This window comes from Salvia hispanica, chromosome 6 (genome assembly GCF_023119035.1).
Source record: "Salvia hispanica cultivar TCC Black 2014 chromosome 6, UniMelb_Shisp_WGS_1.0, whole genome shotgun sequence".
In the NCBI taxonomy this organism is placed as follows: domain Eukaryota; kingdom Viridiplantae; phylum Streptophyta; class Magnoliopsida; order Lamiales; family Lamiaceae; genus Salvia; species Salvia hispanica.
The window spans coordinates 45,962,228-45,978,145 of NC_062970.1; the positions used below are offsets into that span (position 1 = coordinate 45,962,228).

At 32.3% G+C, this 15,918-nt stretch overlaps 3 protein-coding genes and 1 long non-coding RNA gene across 4 annotated transcripts; all 4 read left to right on the plus strand.

Moving 5' to 3' along the window:
- Positions 1–588: 588 nt before the first annotated feature.
- Positions 589–3,060, plus strand: LOC125191860. Its single transcript, XR_007171268.1, has 3 exons — positions 589–925; positions 2,284–2,343; positions 2,870–3,060. It is a non-coding gene; the product is annotated as an uncharacterized LOC125191860 (long non-coding RNA).
- Positions 3,061–8,546: 5,486 nt separating this feature from the next.
- Positions 8,547–10,207, plus strand: LOC125195530 (receptor-like protein EIX2). Its single transcript, XM_048093669.1, has 3 exons — positions 8,547–8,556; positions 8,653–9,541; positions 9,640–10,207. The coding sequence occupies exons 1-3, from the start codon at positions 8,547–8,549 to the stop codon at positions 10,205–10,207; spliced, it is 1,467 nt and encodes a 488-aa protein (XP_047949626.1).
- A 2,602-nt stretch (positions 10,208–12,809) lies between these two features.
- On the plus strand, positions 12,810–13,471 carry LOC125195531 (receptor-like protein EIX2). Its single transcript, XM_048093670.1, has 2 exons — positions 12,810–12,836; positions 12,941–13,471. The coding sequence occupies exons 1-2, from the start codon at positions 12,810–12,812 to the stop codon at positions 13,469–13,471; spliced, it is 558 nt and encodes a 185-aa protein (XP_047949627.1).
- A 762-nt stretch (positions 13,472–14,233) lies between these two features.
- On the plus strand, positions 14,234–15,336 carry LOC125191858 (probable glutathione S-transferase). Its single transcript, XM_048089285.1, has 2 exons — positions 14,234–14,563; positions 14,970–15,336. Exons 1-2 carry the CDS (start codon positions 14,246–14,248, stop codon positions 15,309–15,311), a joined length of 660 nt encoding a protein of 219 aa, XP_047945242.1. The 5' UTR covers positions 14,234–14,245; the 3' UTR covers positions 15,312–15,336.
- The last annotated feature ends 582 nt before the right edge of the window (positions 15,337–15,918 follow it).

Below are 15,918 nucleotides of genomic sequence, written 5' to 3' on the forward strand. Positions count from 1 at the left end.
ATATTCTAACTAAATTTAAATACATATAGAAGGAGGGCACTATACGAAAATAGAAAATATTCTAACCTAATTAAAATACAACTATATGGAAATAGTAGATGTGGGATATTAATAATAATTTAGTGGTAAATTATTTAGAAGATCTTTTATCTTTTTAATTCTTGTCAATACACCTTAAATAAAAATAAATAGAGCAGCAAGATATTCGTGTTCACATTATCACAAATTTAACAGTTAATTAAAATAATTAAAGTAATCTAAAGCCACGAATTTCTTAGCAATGACATACGTATTTGATAACAGTCGCACTTCCTATTATTGATAGATTTAAATCTGTAACGTCCCGAGTATTTCCTATCTTTTTAGTTGATCTTGAAAAGACGTCGAATGAATATCCGATTTTTTTATCGGTTAATCTTCGTTCCTTATTAACAATCAAAGGGGAATATTAAATGTTTACGATAAATCAATAAATGTAGTAATTTATGTTTAATAATCAGCATACCACTAAAGTACTAATTGTAAATTTTATATAATAAATTTAAATTCAAGAAATAAAGCATATTAGAAATAAAAGAATTTATTTCTTATGAGCTTAAATAAAAAAAAAAAAACTACATTATTTTAGAAGCCATTCTTGGAAAAGCCAAATCACTAAAAGAATTTCTTCCTAAAAGCCCAAATGTTCCTCTTTACATATGTTGCAATAGCTTTCCTCCACCTTTTCCTGCTTGATTACTCTCCTCCCCCGTTCAAGCCACGTAGCCATCCTCTCCCACCTCCTCCTTGAATACCCTCATCCACCTCCTGCTTAATTATCTTTACCATAAATTTAGTCCCAAAGTTTCCACCACATGTACAATCTACAATCGCTACCACACAGACAACCTTGAGCAACAAAGCAAGCATGATTATCAGCAAGCAGGTAACTTTTTCCAATACCAGAATCATATAGTACCATTAAACATACAAATTTCATACTAAAGTAGTGAAATTCATAAACATACAACCAACAATTCTTGTAACTCCTTTTCATCGAATTCATAAAATGGATGAACCAAGTTCAAGTTAAGAACTTATCTTAAGAATGCAAGTCTGCCGGACTTCCGGCGACCGAGTTTCGGCACGCCGTCGCCGACGGTGGAAGCCCCACACCCCGATACGTCACTGATTTCACCACCTCTACAAATCTACAAGTTAAATTCCAAAACTTTGAGATCGAAGATTATAAATCCTTAGAAAATGAAATAAAAGGGAAGAATAATAAATCAATCCTTAACTTTTGGGGAGTTCGGCGGTGCATGACGGTGACGGCGGTGGAATCCGAGAGGGAGAGATGGAGGGCCGCGACGGCGAGCCGCCGCGCTCACAGCCGCCACGGCGGCGTAACAGATCCGAGAGAGGGAGAGATTTAAAGGGGAGAAAGAGAGAGAGGAGAGAGAGGGGAGGGGACAGAGAGGAGAAGAGAAGAGGGGCGCCACCGCGGAGGTGGACGGCGGACGGCGACGCTGAGCTGGCCAGCTGGGGCCGGCGGCAGCAACAGGTAGTGAGAAGGAGGAGTTCCTCTCACGTCAATTTGGGTTGGGAGTGAGGAAGATGAAATGGGGTGGGCGGATCCAGGATTTTATTGTAGGAGGGGCAAAATTATATATAGGAAAATTACGGATCCAGGATTTTATTGTAGGAGGGGCAAAATTATATATTGGAAAATTTTTATATATTTGAGAAAGGGCAATTAGTATAATTTTATGTATATATTCAAAAATTTGCAATAAATGTATAAAGGGGAAGAAGGAGTGAGGAGGGGCATTTGCCCCACCCTTAACTAGGCTAGATCCGCCCATGGGTCTTTGCATATGGGTTTTGGTTTAAATTGATTGGGCTAGTATTTTATTTACTTGGGCTAAAATATGGTTGAGAAATAAATCCAAGCCCAACTTCTAATTAATTGGTATTGCAGTACATAATCTGTAGAGGCCCAATTCCGAAATTTTTATTTTGGATGGAAGAATAAATTGGTTAAGCAAGCTAAAATAATTAGTTGCGATCCGAGTTGTTATAGCTCTGTGTAAAATTTGTAGTAGTGTATGAAATACCAATTTAATCGAAGCCCGAGAATAGTGGAAAAAGAATCATTCAATAACAAATGAGTTTTAGAAATTCCTTAAAGATGAGTAAAATAAGAAAAGAGAATTAATTTTGAGGCATGCATTCCTATTAAAGTTTAAGAATCTCTTGAAGTCTAATTAGTATTTTATATTATATTGTGACGTTTTCAAAAAGGTTATCTCCTCAAGTAGGGTCGGAGCGAGAAATTCAAGTTAAGGAAATTAAACGAACGAGGTGAACTTTTCTATCCTACATACTAATGTGGATGAAAATATAAACTTATGTTTGTTATTTGTGCAAATGATGTTGTCTTGCCATAAATGATTTGTTTTATGCCTATCTGTTTGGTTGGAACGTAAGAATCGAATTCGGGTTCGAGTGAGAGTGGTGTCCCTACTCGGACTAGTGTACACAGGTGACCGTGGAAGGTGGCCACCTTCCATGGAACAAAGATGATATAGTGGAGGCCGTTGGGAGGTGGCCACCTCCCCGGCTGGAGAAAGATGTAGGTGACCGTGGAAGAGCACCATCTCCACGGCACTTGGTGTTCAGATATGGCAAAAGTACAGAAAGAACTTAGACTGATTAGTCGAACTTTAGCTCACAAAGAATTTAGTAAGCTCGGGCATTTTAAAAGAAAATCCTCGAGTGTTACTGTGATGGCATGACAATGTTTTTATTTTATATATGTATATTTCGGCAATGTGTTCACTGAGTATTTTTATAATACTCAGCCCTGCATATATTTCTAAATGTGCAGGGTGAGCAGTGACGGTGGAGAATGCTGAGTAGAGTTATGATTTTCTTTTTATTTTAAGTAGAGGCTCTCGGCGGTACACGTCTCTATACATGTGACCGTGTTCACTCCGCTGCATACTAAGGTTCTAGACAACATTGCTTGTTTTTCTATACTCTGATAAATATTTATTGAAGAGTAAGATTTCCATTCAATTTCATGTGATTAAAAGTTTATTTAAAATTGTTTCTTCATTTATTTCCAAGTGAATATTAACTCATTATTAATCCCCTTTCTATTCCCCTCCTCTTATTTCCCACCCCTAGTCACGGTTTCCCGGTTTTGCTATCCTTAGCCAAGTGCATTCGTGACAAAATCATACAAAAATAATTAAATATTCGATATTATAATTCAAAGACTAAATTCAATATGTGGTAATAATGACAAGGTTCTGATTCTTTTGAGGGTAAAGAAAACTAGAAAAGAGCACACCAAAATCAGATTTCCACCTAAATAAATTTGTCCAACAACACAAATCATACATTTTATGAAAATAAATAATAAATGTAATTTTAAATAATATTATTAGAAAATGAAAAATATTCTAAGAATCAATCACGAGTTTTGAGGACCCCATTATTCAACTTAAGGAGGAGTGTTAGCAAATAAAAATATTCTAAGAATAATCACATTAGTACTATATTCTTTGAATAGATTTGTTACGTTGAGAATAGATTGATATTATTCCTTGTATAAGCAAAAATACGAATGCTTGGGCAATCGGATGGGACCCCAAGCATAGGGAGGATCCAGAGAGGTTTGAACCGGAAAGATTTCTTGAAAAACCGATAGATTTCAAGGCAAATGCGTTCCAATATATCCCTTTTGGTGGTGGAAGGAGGATTTGCACCGCTATAGGATTTGTGACCTAAAATGCTTAAACAAAGAAAATAAAAATTATATTTCTGGAGTTTTAATTGCTGAAATAGAATTCTTATTATAATCGGAATGATTCCAATTTCATTATTTCCGTTTTATTTATGATGATTGTTGGATTAATAAATTTTATGAAACTTTTCAAGAATTTCTTGGGTTAAATATGTCATTTGTGTATCAAGGACTCAACTAGAAAAGTAAGGTTTTGTTGGTGTATTTGCAGCAAGAGTTTGATCAACTAATATAACTCTATGTTTGAGTTTTTAGTATAGTAAGGTTTTGTTGGTGTTTTTGCTAGTAATATTTGTTAGGCTATTTCATGTTCTAGTTCAAGTCACTTTTGGGCTTGAACTATGTTTGAAACTTTAGATTTTAGTTATATTTTGATTTTGGTCCTAACTAATAGTAGTAAAAAAATTTACATTTTGGCGAGACTTATATGAGTTTTTTTTTTTTTTTAATATTAGTACATTGATAAGGAAAGAATTAATATGAAATCCATACACCATTAAATTACTACACACCAACCATCATCAAAAATTAATACGCACCCTTCCATGATAAAAATAGATAAATTGGTAGGTTGATACAATAGGTAAATAAAATCTTTGTCAATAAAAAAGTTATATCTTTCACAAATATAAATAGAAAAAAATAGAAAAATAATGATCGCACAAGTCCAAAGATGTTCAACGCCCAACTAAATTTTGTAATTTGTATTCAGTCTTTTTATCTTCATTTGTAAACTTTATGTTCGTTTTTTACCTTCTAAACTTCATGTTGGTGTATAGTTTTTTTTATTCCAGAGTGGATGTTTGTGTTTTGGTACTTTCACTTTATTTTCATAGTTGTATGTGGTTCTTAATTATAAAATGAGTGTTACGTTTGTCATTTGGGTATACTAAGGCAAACATAATGAAATAAGGTCAATTTAAAAAGGTATTGGTAAATTTAAACTTAATGTAGCTAACCATAAATTAATGACTCCAAGTTATCAACAAGGGCACTCCCTAGATTACGTTTAAAATTAGCTAATTACCAAATAAAATAAGGACTCATTCGGTTCACGCTATTGCGCATGACTAGAGACCATGTTTATTCTTATATCTTGTTCGATTATTTTTCTCCAAAAAACATGGACCCTGACAATGTATCTCATTGTGTCTAAATAATTGGTTCACTCAAACTCTAAATAATTGGTTGGACTTGAAGGAGAAACTTTGAACTAATTTTATGAGTAGTGATTTAGAGACATAATGTCTCTTTGCCATAATACCCCTATGTCATTTTGCCATAATCATACTTTATATTGTGACTAATTTGCCCTATTGTTGTTTTAGAAAGACAAATCTTAAATTATGAAATTTAATTAACACATACTTGCATTAATGTATTCATAACTTTAATTAGACTATTTAAAATCTTAATTAGAGTATTATTAAATGTACGTCGGATAATTTTATGGGAAATGCTAATAAAATTTTTAAAATATAAAATTAAAAATGATCATTCTTATAAATAAAAATTATTAATTTTATAAATAAAATTATAATTTTTATGAGTAAAAGATATTAATATTATTTTAATAATAAAATTTATTCTATTCATTAATAAAATTTATTGTCGTAATAAATAAAATATATTGTTATTTTCAAGAAAAAAATTATTATTGTAAAAAATAAATTTAATTATTTTTAAAGCATCAATAGTCGTTTTTCATCATCGGACCCTTTGATTTATCAGATAGATGAGGAGCTTATTACCAATTGAACTAAACTTCATCGGATATATGATGACTCAAACCCTTTGATTTATCAGACAGATGAGGAACTTATTACCAATTAAAACTAAACTTCATCATCGAATAAAATTTTTTATTTTTCAAATAAAAGTTATACTCTATTTATTATTAAAAGTCGTAACTTTTTTAAAGTATAAAATATATTACTCTATTATATAGAATTATTATTCTTTTGAATAAAATTTATTACTTTAATTTTTTAAATATATGTTATTATTCATGAGAATAAAAGTTGGTACTAAGTTATTGTTTATGCAAAACTATAAAGTACAGTTTAAAACAAAAAAGTTATTATTGTTTTGAATAATAATAAACATAATTTGTTTCAATGAATAGAATTTACTACTACTATTTTTTATTGCGAACAAAAGTTTTTATTTATTGTGGAGAAAAGTTATTCAATTTTTCTACTGTACAAGAGTTAATATAATTGTGAAAAATATAATCATTTGATGAATAAAATGTATTGTACTATTAGTTGTCAATAAAAGAATTATTGTAATAAAAAAGTGTTCTTCTTTAAATTGAAAGTTATAACTCTAAGAAATAAAAATTATTACTCCAATAAATAAAAGTTTTTATGCTTATGAATAAACTCTATTACTCTAGAAAATAAAATTACTACTTTTTGCGAGTAAAATACTGTTATTGTAAATAAAATTTAGTAATATTATTTTCCAACAAAAGTTACTATAAGTTTAATAGAAAAAAATTAGTATTATTTTAATTAATAAGTAATTTTGTTCTACTGGATGGTGTATTTTTTTGAATAAAAGTTGTGAATGAAAGTTAACTTTTTTGTGAATAATAAAAAGTCATTCCACAGTTCTAGTGAATACAAGTTTGTGTGAATAAAAATTAGAGTACTATTTATGTGAATAGAAAATTTTATTTTTATGCATAAAAGTTGTATGTAATAATTAAAAGCCATTGCTTTTGCGAATAAAAAAATTGTGATTTTTGTGAAAAACGTTTACGTTGTTATAGATAAAAATTTTGATCATAATGGAGTATATAAAAGTTATTGTTCTTATAGACAAATAAAATGTGATAACTAATATTGATTAAATAGCTTAATATAAATTTATATTACCCTAATTAATCAATTAGTATAAAATAGTAACAGTTTTTATAGTAATATTGGAGAGATAAATCAATTTTTTTAAACAGTTAATAAAATCAAATTGGAAATGAAAAAAACAGAGCAATCTAAAAACTATTTTTTTTATTAAATTATTTTCACTAAAATTTATAAAGACTAATATATGTATGTTTAATATATAAAGACAAAAAATTATACTAATATTTTATATTTAAATATATACCCATAAATATATGCAATAAAAGTAGAGAAACAAAATGAAGATTGTCCATCATAAATATACGGGCCCTATGTTAACAAATACATTCCTTAATTAATTAGATCTAATTAATATAGTAGTACAATTTAATATAAAGGATAGTAAAGTAAATATACAAAATATTAATTTAACTAAAAATAAAATCTGGTATATAATTACTATAAAGTCTGGCATTGCCATTATGTCTCTAAAACATTTCTCTTATTTTATTTACTGTTATGATAGTAATTTCCCCAATAGATGCCAGACACATATCTGCGTAGTGCTGTTCAGATTTTGAAATTTGGTTTTTATGCTATTCATAAAATTAATATTGTTAATAACAAGATATAAGGAGTATTATAATCAACAAAATGGAAATAATAGTATTAATTTCAAAAGTCTCATTATTCATTAACAAATACTCGATTAAATAGGATAACATTGAAACAACGATTAAATATTAAAGATGAAATTGACTAAACCACCAAAGGTCGGGATAGATACAATCCTAAATAAACTTTTAAATTACTTATACTCGATAATTATTTAATAAAAGAACAAAATAATAATACAACTTCATTTTTAGCGGTTATACTACATGTTCTTTCTCTTGATTTTGAACGCTATTCTTGCGTTATGTTAGTGTTTCTTTGGAGCATTATTTCAACCCAATTTCTACGTTCTCATATCATGAATTAGTCTTTTTTTTTGGAAAAAGCGGTGATAATTATCAAAGATTATAAATTGATACTTTTGCAGCGGAATCAAGAACTATTCCTTTTTCTCATTCTGGATTACATAATGGGATCAAAATAAGCTATATACTCTCCCAAGATGTCAATATTCTGGAGTGGCACGAGATTTTAGGAGAAATTGTTAGGTGAAATAAGTAGAGAGAAATATTTGAATGAGAGAGGAGAGATGGATTTATTTTCATATATAAAAAATGGACATTTTAAGTGAGACAAACTAGAAAGAAAGGTGGACATCTTGAATAAGACGGAAAGAATATATATTCATTTTTAGTAAATTTTCCTTTTTAATTTTTAGTGACTATTTCAATTATTTTTTCTTTTGGCATCTTTCCTTCTTTGTCAATTTTTAACTAAAATTTGGATAGTTCCAAGTTCCCTATTTTATGGAACGAATGGCGTATTTAAGAATGACTTTAATTCATGAAAGTTGACTGATCAAGTCTTTGGCAATCACTTTTAATTTGACTGATCAAATTGCTATAATTCATGTATACATTTCATGACAATACAACCTATAATTTCCACATTTCATTGATGAGAAAATGGTGTACAACGTCATGCATGTGTAATTCAATTCGTCATTAAATTTATGGTAAATATCTTGTATAATTAATCTAGTTTTTCGTTTGTTTGATAGATAATACTCCCTTCCCTTCGATCACACTATAAGTGATTGATATTCTTTTTTTGGTTTTTCCATTAATTACAAATGCTAGATTTCCCCTTATAGTAAAAAATAATACTACCGTGCATTTTTTCTCTTACTTTAGCTTTCTCTTACTTGAATTCTCTTCATTTAACTCAATAAGTATCATTTTCTTAAATCTCTGGCCAAAAAATATCAATCACTTATACTAGGAAGGACTATGACGGAAAGTAAATGTGAATTAAATTTGCATAGCGAAATCAGGATAATTCTTTTCCTAGCAATCAAAATTGTTCTTGTTATTCTTTCCTGTGTGTTTGTTTCAGGAGATGCAAAAGTGAGATGCATAGACAGCGAGCGAGAAGCTCTTCTTAGCTTCAAGAAGGATATCATTGATGAGAATGAAATTCTCTTGTCGTGGCAAAGCAACGAATGCTGCGAATGGCATGGTGTTGAGTGCAGCGACACCGGTCATGTCATCGCCCTCCGAATCTGCAATGTGGCATTTGGAGGTAAGATTGGCTCGTCATTACTTGCGTTGCAGCAGCTAAATACCCTTTCCCTTGGTGGCAATAATTTCAGTGGATTTCCAATCCCGGAATTCATTGGTTCCATGAAACAATTACAACACTTGCAGCTTAGCTCGTCTAACTTTGGTGGAATTGTTCCTCCTCAGTTAGGGAACCTTACCAACCTGCGCTCACTTGATCTCTCGTTTAACTCTCTGTCTTCTATATCTCTTTTTCCGAATGGTTCAGTATGGGAATCAATCGAATCATTGGACTTGTCTTATAATAATCTCACGGGATCAATCCCAGACCTGAGAGCATTTCCTTCATTGACAGAACTTGTACTTTCAAAAAATAACTTTACAGGCTCCATTCCTGTAAGCATTGGCCAACTCTCCCAACTTCGATATCTCGACCTTTCATCCAATTCTTTCGAAGGTTTAGTCTCGGAATCCCACTTCTCAAAGCTTCATAAATTAGAGTCACTAGATTTATCCTTCAATCCATTATTGATCTTGGATATTGCACCCGATTGGATTCCTCCTTTTCAGTTGAGTGCTATAAAATTAGTCGGGTGCAATGTGGGCCCGTATTTTCCAAATTGGATTCGAACTCAGATAAATTTGTCGCTCATTGATCTCAGTGGTGCCAATATAACAGATGAAGCCCCTAAGTGGTTGTGGAGCGTGTCTCCTTCTTCGTTAAAGTCCTTATTTATCTCTTACAATCAAATAAGTGGTACAGTTCCGAATCTCTCATCCACTTCCATCAAGTATATAGATCTTAGTTACAATCGATTTTCAGGTCCTATACCATTATTCCTGCCAACGTTTCCGAGATTCGGTTGAGTGGAAACATGTTCTCCGGGTCAATTTCATCTATCTGCAAAATTCGCCACGATGAGGTTAAAAACATTGACCTATCCAACAATCAACTGGTCGGAGAGGTTCCTAACTGCTGGGAGAAAATGGTGGACCTGTTGTCCCTCAATTTGGCTAACAACAGTTTTTCGGGTGAAATTCCTCAATCTTTGGGAGTGTTATACAACCTCGCTGCACTACAAATGCATGGTAATAATTTATCCGGTGAGTTGCCTTACGATTTGAGACATTGTCAAGAATTGAAAATCATTGATGTTGGGGAGAACAAGTTAACAGGAGAGATCCCCGCTTGGATTGGCCAGCTGGATCAAATGCAAATTCTAAAACTTCGTGGAAATAAATTGCATGGCAGTATTCCTCAGGAGATATGCGATCTTACTAGTATTCAAATTCTAGATTTGTCGATAAACAATCTGTCTTGGATAATACCCGATAGCTTCTACAGTTTTTGTAACATCCCGGATTTTAAAACCCTAATCTTCGAACCCTAGAATTAATTGTTGATGACGTGGAATCGAGAATGCTTTAATTTCGTGAGATGAGTCTATGTTGAAAGTTTGAAAAGTCAAACTTGTTGATTTGGTGATGTGGCATGTGTTTTATTTATTGTTTATGTGGCAATTTAATTGTTTAAGGGTGGGTGAGAATGTTGGAGAAAATTTCCATAAATACTTGTCACCCTAATTCTTGTAAATTTTCGAACCCTAGCCCCTTTTGTGGAGGATTTCTATTTTTCCGGATTTAGTTTAATCCTTGGGATATTTATTTAAATTAAGTTCTAAGAGCCAATTATTTCCTTATTTAGAACACAAAAATCGAGCCCCTTATTTGTAGTGATTTTCGAAAATCACTAATGTTGGGAAGGAAGGAATTATTTTATTTTATTTGATCCCTTACTTAATTTCCTTCCATACCTAGAATATATTTATTCTACCAAATCTTTCCATATTTCAAGAGAACCTTACCATATCTTATTTTAATTGATAGTCAAAAAATCCATGCCTTATTTACTAGGCTAAAAATCGCCTATCTCTATGCTCCATGGAGGATTTTCCTTATTTTTATTTTGCTCCATGATATTATATTCTATATGGAAAAATACCAAAAACAAAACCATGGCTATTTAAATTAGCCTCATTTTCGAAATTTGGGAGATATTGCCATCTCCTAATTTTGTTAATTTTCCTTCTCTACATCATCTTATTATTTAATTCTATTTAATTATAAGGCAAAAGATCTTACCAAATATTCTATTCTTATTACCTAAAGATCTCATTGGACACTATAAATAAGAACCAACCCCAACCCTAGCCCCCATAGTTTTGAAATCTCTCTCTCTCCCTACACTCTCTCAATTTTCCTCCACTTTACTCCATAAATCCTTCATATTTTGAGAAGAAATTGAAGTTTAATCCGTGAATATTGAAGAACCAAGCCTATACTTTGTTTCTACCGATTGATTTTCTCTAAAAATGTATTTTTGCTTAAGAGTTATATTGTTCTTCTTCTACCCCTTCTTTTCTTTTTCTTCCAACCGATTTAATCGGTGTTCTTGAACCTTCATGCATATTATTGAGAGAAGACGGGATAAGAAGGGATATGGAACATGTATGTGTGTGTGTGTGTACCGAGAGGGTGAGGTGAGTGTGGGTGCCGTGTGTGTGTGTGTTATGCGTGTGGTATGTGTTGTGTAGTATGTGCTTGTTGGCTAAATACTTTTGCATGACGTGTGATGATAGGTCTAGGGTTGAGACGCTAAGAAAAATATGTATGTTAAGCATGACTTGAAATTAGTAATTCTCGGTGAGTGTGACTTGAAGTCTATAGATTATGATGAGTTAGGTGAATCGTTGGGAAAGAGAGAAGTAACGAGGCATGCATAAGTTAAGAATTTATAATTGAACCTAATTTGTGAATATGTGCCTATGTGAATTTAAAGGTGAAACCTCGGTTGCGAAGCCGGATATCGGAAAAAGCGAATCTACTTGAAATCTAAGCAGACAAGGTGGGCTTTACTCTCAAAAACTCTCTTTTATTTTGTCAAAGATATTATCGGAGCTATAAGGGTGGTTTAACTGTTATGCCATGCCTATGTTTGTTTTATTGTGAGATTGTGTGCCTGATGCCTAGTTTGTGAGTTCGCTCCATTGGGCTATAGGGCTATGGATATGATATACGAATTCGGGTCTGAGTATGGGCCGCAAACCCTACCAGGCTGTGTACACGAGGGGATCGGGAGCCGTCCTAGCTAGTCGGCCGGTCTCGTGGGCGAAAAGCGTGGCCACGCTTTCGTCGCACCATGGAAAGATTGTGATATGTGATGTGGAATTTGATGAGAAAATGGGGAGATATTTTGACTGGCCAGTCTATGGAAAATATTTTGTGATACTCGTGATATTTCTCTTAACTGCTTAAAACTCGAGTTCACTTGGTAAAGGTGGCATAACTTTTGAAATAAAATGTTTTGGCAACGAGCTCACTGGGTATTTCAAAATACTCAGCCCTGCATGTGTTTTTCCTTATGTGCAGGTTGAATGATGACGAGCGGTGGCGGGTGTTGAGCAGCTTAATAAATATGGATATGTTGAACTCTAAGTGTAGTTGTGTCGTCATACATAGCTATGCTTCTCTCTTGGTCGTTTTCCGCTAATTTTTGATACTCTGATATTGTTTCGGTTGAATGGCACTCTTTTCTTTCGTTTTGAGGCCTTAGTATTTATTTCGTGATTCCTTCTTGGATATTATGTCATACATTTAAGATCTTTTGAACCATTTATGATATCTTCCTATTCTCTCTTCTAAATCTCTAGGTCAAGTCTCTACTATTAATTACTCTGATATTTCTCTCTAAATGTAACCCTAGTCTATGTCTACTTCTTTGGAGTCGGTTGGGTAGCAGTTCGCCGCATTTATTGTACCCTAGGAGGGCGGGCTGTTACAGTTTTAATATCTTGTCTAGTAAGAATGCATTGAATCCATCCATTTATGGAAATTTTTTTGGTCAATTTGATGCTAAGATAGTTGGCTATATGTTATCAAATGGTGAATGATTTGGTATTGGAGATCGTGTTACTATCAATGCAAATAAGCGCTATGGATATTCATCGTTTCAATGGAAAGGTAAGGAATCCGAATATTGGGAAAATCTCCGTCTTCTCAAACTCGTTGATGTTTCAAGCAATAGCTTGATTGGGAACATTCCCAAATCATTTTCCACTATGAAGGGATTAAGATCCTTGAATCTATCAAGAAATAGTTTGACGGGATATATAATTCCAGATATTGGTAAAATGGAGATGCTAGAGTCTCTTGATCTGTCTCACAACCAACTCTCTGGCGAGATACCTACAAGTCTGGCACAAATACACACTCTCAGTGTTCTTGATTTGTCTAACAACAATTTGTCCGGAAAAATTCCAACTGGCACTCAATTGCTGAGCTTCAATCCATCTGCTTATGCAGAGAATGATGGACTATGTGGCGACCCTATGCCAAAGTGCCCGGAAGATAGATTGAGGCCACCAACCACTTATCCAAGGGAAAAATTGAATGAAAAAAATGGTAGCATCTTTTCATTTATGCAAGAAGTTGCCATAGCAATGGGTTTTGGTATTATTTTTGGATTTTGGGGAGTTATTGGTTCATTTATATTGAAGAAATCATGGAGAATCACATTCTTCAGTTTGTTGGATGCTATTGGAGATTGGATCTATGTCAGGATTGTTGTGTTTGTATCCAAATGCAGACGAAGCTGAAATACTTATGTCAGGTAATATTACCTAAACTATATGCACTTAAATACATATTTAGTTTAATTGTTGCAAATAACATAACATTACTCGAATTAGTTATATTCACATTACTTATATTGCAATCAAGATTTTATTTCATGGATTTATAACATTCCTATTTTTTCAGCGGTGAAACTACGTGCTTTAGCATTCAATCAAGGTCAAACTAATGGTAGGGGATCTTTCCAATTTATTGTAACTTGGATATTTTTTCATCTTTCTTCTTTTGAATTGAGTCAATGTACTTTCACTTTGATTCAGTTTCTTGCTTTCATTTGTAAACTTTATGTTGGTGTGTATTTGTTTCTTCTTGAAATAAATGTTTGTGTTTTTATGCTGAGTTTCACTTTGTTTTCATAGTTGAAAATGTCATGCATATGCACTATATTATCTGTAAATAATTATATATTTATATTATGTAACGTAGGTCCAATATAGGTCGAAATGAAATGTGTTTACTACTGTAGAATACTTATAATAGAAGAATTATATTATATTTTTCTTTCTAACTTTCGAATATAATGTAATTCTACTTTATGCCTTAATCACCTACCTCATTGTAATTCCTCATGGAGGACTTTTCAACTAGAATTATTATCATAGTCCTTTTATTATTAAAAATAATAGTAATGGGTGATGGTGATTGTCACAACTGTCTTTACCTTGAAATCCATATCCAAAACAAATATAATTGTATCTTTGAGGTCTGGTGTTGGTGTTGTGTAATATCTCCTGAACATGGAAGACAAGGTGGTTCTGCTTGATTTTTATCCGAGCATGTTCGGAATGAGAGCAAGAGTGGCGTTAGCAGTAAAGGACATCGACTGCGAGCACAGAGAGGAGGACTTGCAAAACAAAAGCCAGCTTCTTCTCGAGTCCAACCCCGTTTACAAGCAGATCCCCGTTTTGATCCACAACGACAAACCCGTTTGCGGATCGTTTATTATTGTCGAATACATCGACGAGGTGTGGAAGGACAAATCTCCAACGCTGTTGCCTCGTGATCCTTACCAACGAGCTCAAGCAAGGTTCTTGGCCGATTATATAGACAAAAAGGTACATATAGTTTTATGCACCTGCTATTAGTACAATATCATAATTTGTATAATTATATATTGCTTGCAATTTTACTTATTTCCTGATCGTGAGATTGGATGTGGTTTGCATTACTTGATTGAGTAAAACAAAGCTAACATTATTTTTTTATGTCTAAAATATAGTTGAACTATCTCTTCATTTTATTCTATTTGGAGTTGTATTCAATTGCAAATAGTTGTCTCTAATAAGTTATGTGAATGTTCGTCGATGCATACTCAAACTCACATTAGTATAAAATTGTCAGCTTTAGGCTAAACCTTCGTGATTTTATATAATTATAGTTTAGTATGATTATATATTGCTTGCCACTTTACTTATTTTCTGACTCTAGCAAGTTCGATGATATGTTGATGATATATTGTAGGTAACGGAAACCGGAAATTGGATATGGTGTGCGGAGGGAGAAGAGAAAGAGGCCGGTAAGAAGGGGTTCGCGGAGCTCCTGAAACATATGGAGTCAGAGCTAGGCGATAAGCCCTTTTTCGGCGGCAACGGCTTCGGGTTTTTAGACGTGGCTTTGATCACATATTCCCCATGGTTTCAGACATATGAAACATGCGGCAATTTTAGCATTCAACAAGACTATCCCAAACTGAGCTCATGGGTAAAGAGGTGTTTGGAGATAGATAATGTGTCTAAATCGTTGGCAGATCCCGATAACGTTTACAACTACTATTTGACTCTTAAGAAAAAGCGTGGCCTTTAAATTTCTATTCGTTAATCAATAAAAAGAATAAGACTAGAATTCATATTTACTTTAGCCTTTTCCATTAATATATGTGATATGTCACGTCTCTATAATAACTTATCTTATTATCTTGGACAAGCAAATTTAAAAACGCAAACTATTTCATATTATGATAGTAATATGCATTAACCCCACAAAGATCTGGTCATCGAATCATGATTTGGCTAGATATTAAAAGCTATCTTGAAGAATATATTTTAATGTTAAATAAAGCTATCGAATCATGATTTGGCTAGATACTAAAAGAAATAATAATAAATTAATATTCTTATAGTATAATTTTTAATTTAATTATATTATTACTAAGTTCTACTTACCTTCAAATATTTGTTTTAATTTCTTACTAATTAAGTAAAGCTATAAAATCAGGATTTGGCATAATAATAGAAATATACTTTTATAAATTTTAGTAATAAAAGTAATAATAATAATAAATTAACAGTTTATTTATTATTTTAATTTTTTTTTTATTATTATTATTAGTGCTACTTATAGAGTGAGATAATGATTTGATAGAAGCAGTATTTAAGTAAAAGTTTAAAAATATTCGAGCACCGAAATGCAA

Excerpts from the sequence above, each read along its gene's own strand:
- LOC125195530 (XM_048093669.1), top strand. Across the intron at positions 9,542-9,639 it reads GTGTCTCCTTCTTCGTTAAA|GTCCTATACCATTATTCCTG; the intron begins GTCCTTATTTAT and ends ATCGATTTTCAG.
- LOC125195531 (XM_048093670.1), top strand. The coding sequence starts at position 12,810 with ATGGATATTCATCGTTTCAATGGAAAG. Across the intron at positions 12,837-12,940 it reads TTCATCGTTTCAATGGAAAG|GGATTAAGATCCTTGAATCT; the intron begins GTAAGGAATCCG and ends TCCACTATGAAG.
- LOC125191858 (XM_048089285.1), top strand. The coding sequence starts at position 14,246 with ATGGAAGACAAGGTGGTTCTGCTTGATTTTTATCCGAGCATGTTCGGA. Across the intron at positions 14,564-14,969 it reads CCGATTATATAGACAAAAAG|GTAACGGAAACCGGAAATTG; the intron begins GTACATATAGTT and ends GATATATTGTAG.